The sequence below is a fragment of the Temnothorax curvispinosus genome, unplaced genomic scaffold (assembly GCF_003070985.1).
Source record: "Temnothorax curvispinosus isolate PA1 unplaced genomic scaffold, ASM307098v1 QBEX01006412.1, whole genome shotgun sequence".
NCBI lineage: Eukaryota > Metazoa > Arthropoda > Insecta > Hymenoptera > Formicidae > Temnothorax > Temnothorax curvispinosus.
Genome location: NW_020216192.1, coordinates 1 through 2,043, shown reverse-complemented (window position 1 = coordinate 2,043; position 2,043 = coordinate 1). Strand labels below are relative to the sequence as shown.

At 35.3% G+C, this 2,043-nt stretch overlaps 1 protein-coding gene across 2 annotated transcripts; it reads left to right on the top strand.

Moving 5' to 3' along the window:
• The first annotated feature begins 248 nt into the window (after positions 1-248).
• Positions 249-1,442, top strand: LOC112455847. Of its 2 annotated transcripts, none has more exons than XM_025018048.1 (2): positions 249-523; positions 606-1,442. In XM_025018048.1, the coding sequence occupies exons 1-2, from the start codon at positions 492-494 to the stop codon at positions 1,339-1,341; spliced, it is 768 nt and encodes a 255-aa protein (XP_024873816.1). In that variant the 5' UTR covers positions 249-491; the 3' UTR covers positions 1,342-1,442. The 2 variants fall into 2 exon arrangements, with proteins under 2 accessions (XP_024873816.1, XP_024873815.1); XM_025018047.1 differs by having other exon boundaries at positions 602-1,442.
• Positions 1,443-2,043: the final 601 nt, after the last annotated feature.

The window sequence follows — 2,043 nt, the reverse complement described above, 5'->3', positions numbered from 1 at the left end:
TTTTTTCATGTTATGTTCACGATTTTTTGGTTCTCTTCCGTTAGATTCACGATTTTTTAGTTTTATTTCCAAAGAGAATCAAAAAATCGTGGACATAGCACGGAAGAGAACCACAAAAACGTGCACATACCGACAGGATACGGGTACAGCCAAAACGCGGGCATGACCACTCTCATCCATGGTAGAAATACAAGGGTATGCTCATACCGTGTCAGACCACTGCGCATTCCCACCACTTTTATGTAAGCTTACGTCATATTCGTGTAGCATCGGAATGAATCGGATGTACTCGGTGATTCGCAATGGCTGCGTTCGCTCGGTTCGCTGTTTATGTCGAGTAATTCGTTTGTGATTATTACAGTGTACGCAATGACGTGTAATGTGAAAGGGTGTGGGAACTATCCGGCAAAGACCAGAAAGATCGAAGGAAATAAAATAAAATATTTTTCCTTCCCAAAGGATCCAGCACTGTTTAATAAGTGGCGTCAAGCATGCGGAAAAGAAAATATTTCACCAAAATATGGTTTGTACTTTTGTATAGATTTCTCTTGTTTATTATTATAAGCATATATTTAAGAATCTTAAACCTTGTTTGCTTCAGCTAGGATATGTTCGAAGCATTTTGCTGATGAAGCTTTTACGAAGCCCTTACAACAACATCTACTAGGTTATTCACCTATACGAACTAGGAAGATACATCCTGATGCTATCCCGACGTTGCATCTTCATGCAGTACCTCCACTAACATCAAACGAAAATGTGTTAGCTGAAACAATGCCTTTGCCTGTATCAAATGAAGTTTCGATGGATGTTGAACAGACACCAGCATCGTCCAGTATAGAAGAACAGACACCAGCATCGTCCAGTACAGAAGAACAGACAGCAGCATCGTCCAGTACAGAAGAACAGACACCAGCAAAATATAAAGCAAAATATATAGCCGAATACGTAGCATTTAGATTTAAAAGCACAGATAAAACATTAGGTATTGAAACGCGTCAATTGGAAACAACGGGTGACCAAGATTGGCTGCAAGTTATTTCGCGAGGAAAATGTATGTATCCGAGTGACAAATTATTACAATGTGCTCGTATAATGAATATTGAGTTTGCTAAATATCACGGATCCAGTTTGAATAAAGAAAATCTTATATTTCAAAACTTAGCAAAAATAATAGAACCACAATTGAAAATTAAAATACCGAGAGAGGCATTACTATGCCTCATTAGGACTAGGACATATATTAGGCTGCGCGAAATGAACCGAGCGATTGCAAGCGCAAATCACAGGCAAAAAAGAAGAAAGATGTCAAAATTTACTAATAAAAAACCTGTATATTAAATATTTGCATTTATTGTTATTTGATCTTTTATCTGCATCTTTCCTCTGCATATATAGTTCTTTATGTCGTACGCCACAATATATTTTTGTTTTGCGTCTCAGCTGACAATTCTTTTCCAATCGTTTTCCGACCAGTTTTGATTAAAACTAATAATTCGCAGAATTTTAATAATAAATGACTGGAAATTAAAATCTCGTTTTATGTGAAATTTTTCCGTACGTCGCAATGATTTTTATTCAATGCACACAATTCTTTTTTTCTTAATAATAATAATATTTTCTGTAATATCATATATTTAGACAAATCCACATAAAATAATTATAAAATTCGTCAAATAACAATAACGTTTCTAACATCTACAACGAGAGACAAATTCGGGAAACGATGAGCGTTTATCCGTATGTCACGTGCGTTTTTTATATTTATATATTTTTGTTCATATATATTTATTTATTTATAAAACAGAATTTTCTCTCACATAAATGATCAACATTATTTTGTATTCACATATTGTCCGCTCAAAATGCTTTTATAAATGACTATTATAGATTCGCTGCTTAAATGTGCCGCTCAGTGTGACGTAAGCTTGCAAAAGTCGCTGATTGGCTGGGTTCGGAAATATGCGCAAGAGCATACCCTTGTATTTCTACCATGCTCTCATCTTTCTCTCTGCTAAAAATGTTTGTGTGTTTATATGGGGA

Coding starts and splice junctions, on each gene's coding strand:
- LOC112455847 (XM_025018047.1), top strand. CDS start 331: ATGTCGAGTAATTCGTTTGTGATTATTACAGTGTACGCAATGACGTGT. Junction 524..601: donor AAATATTTCACCAAAATATG/GTTTGTACTTTT, acceptor TGTTTGCTTCAG/CTAGGATATGTTCGAAGCAT.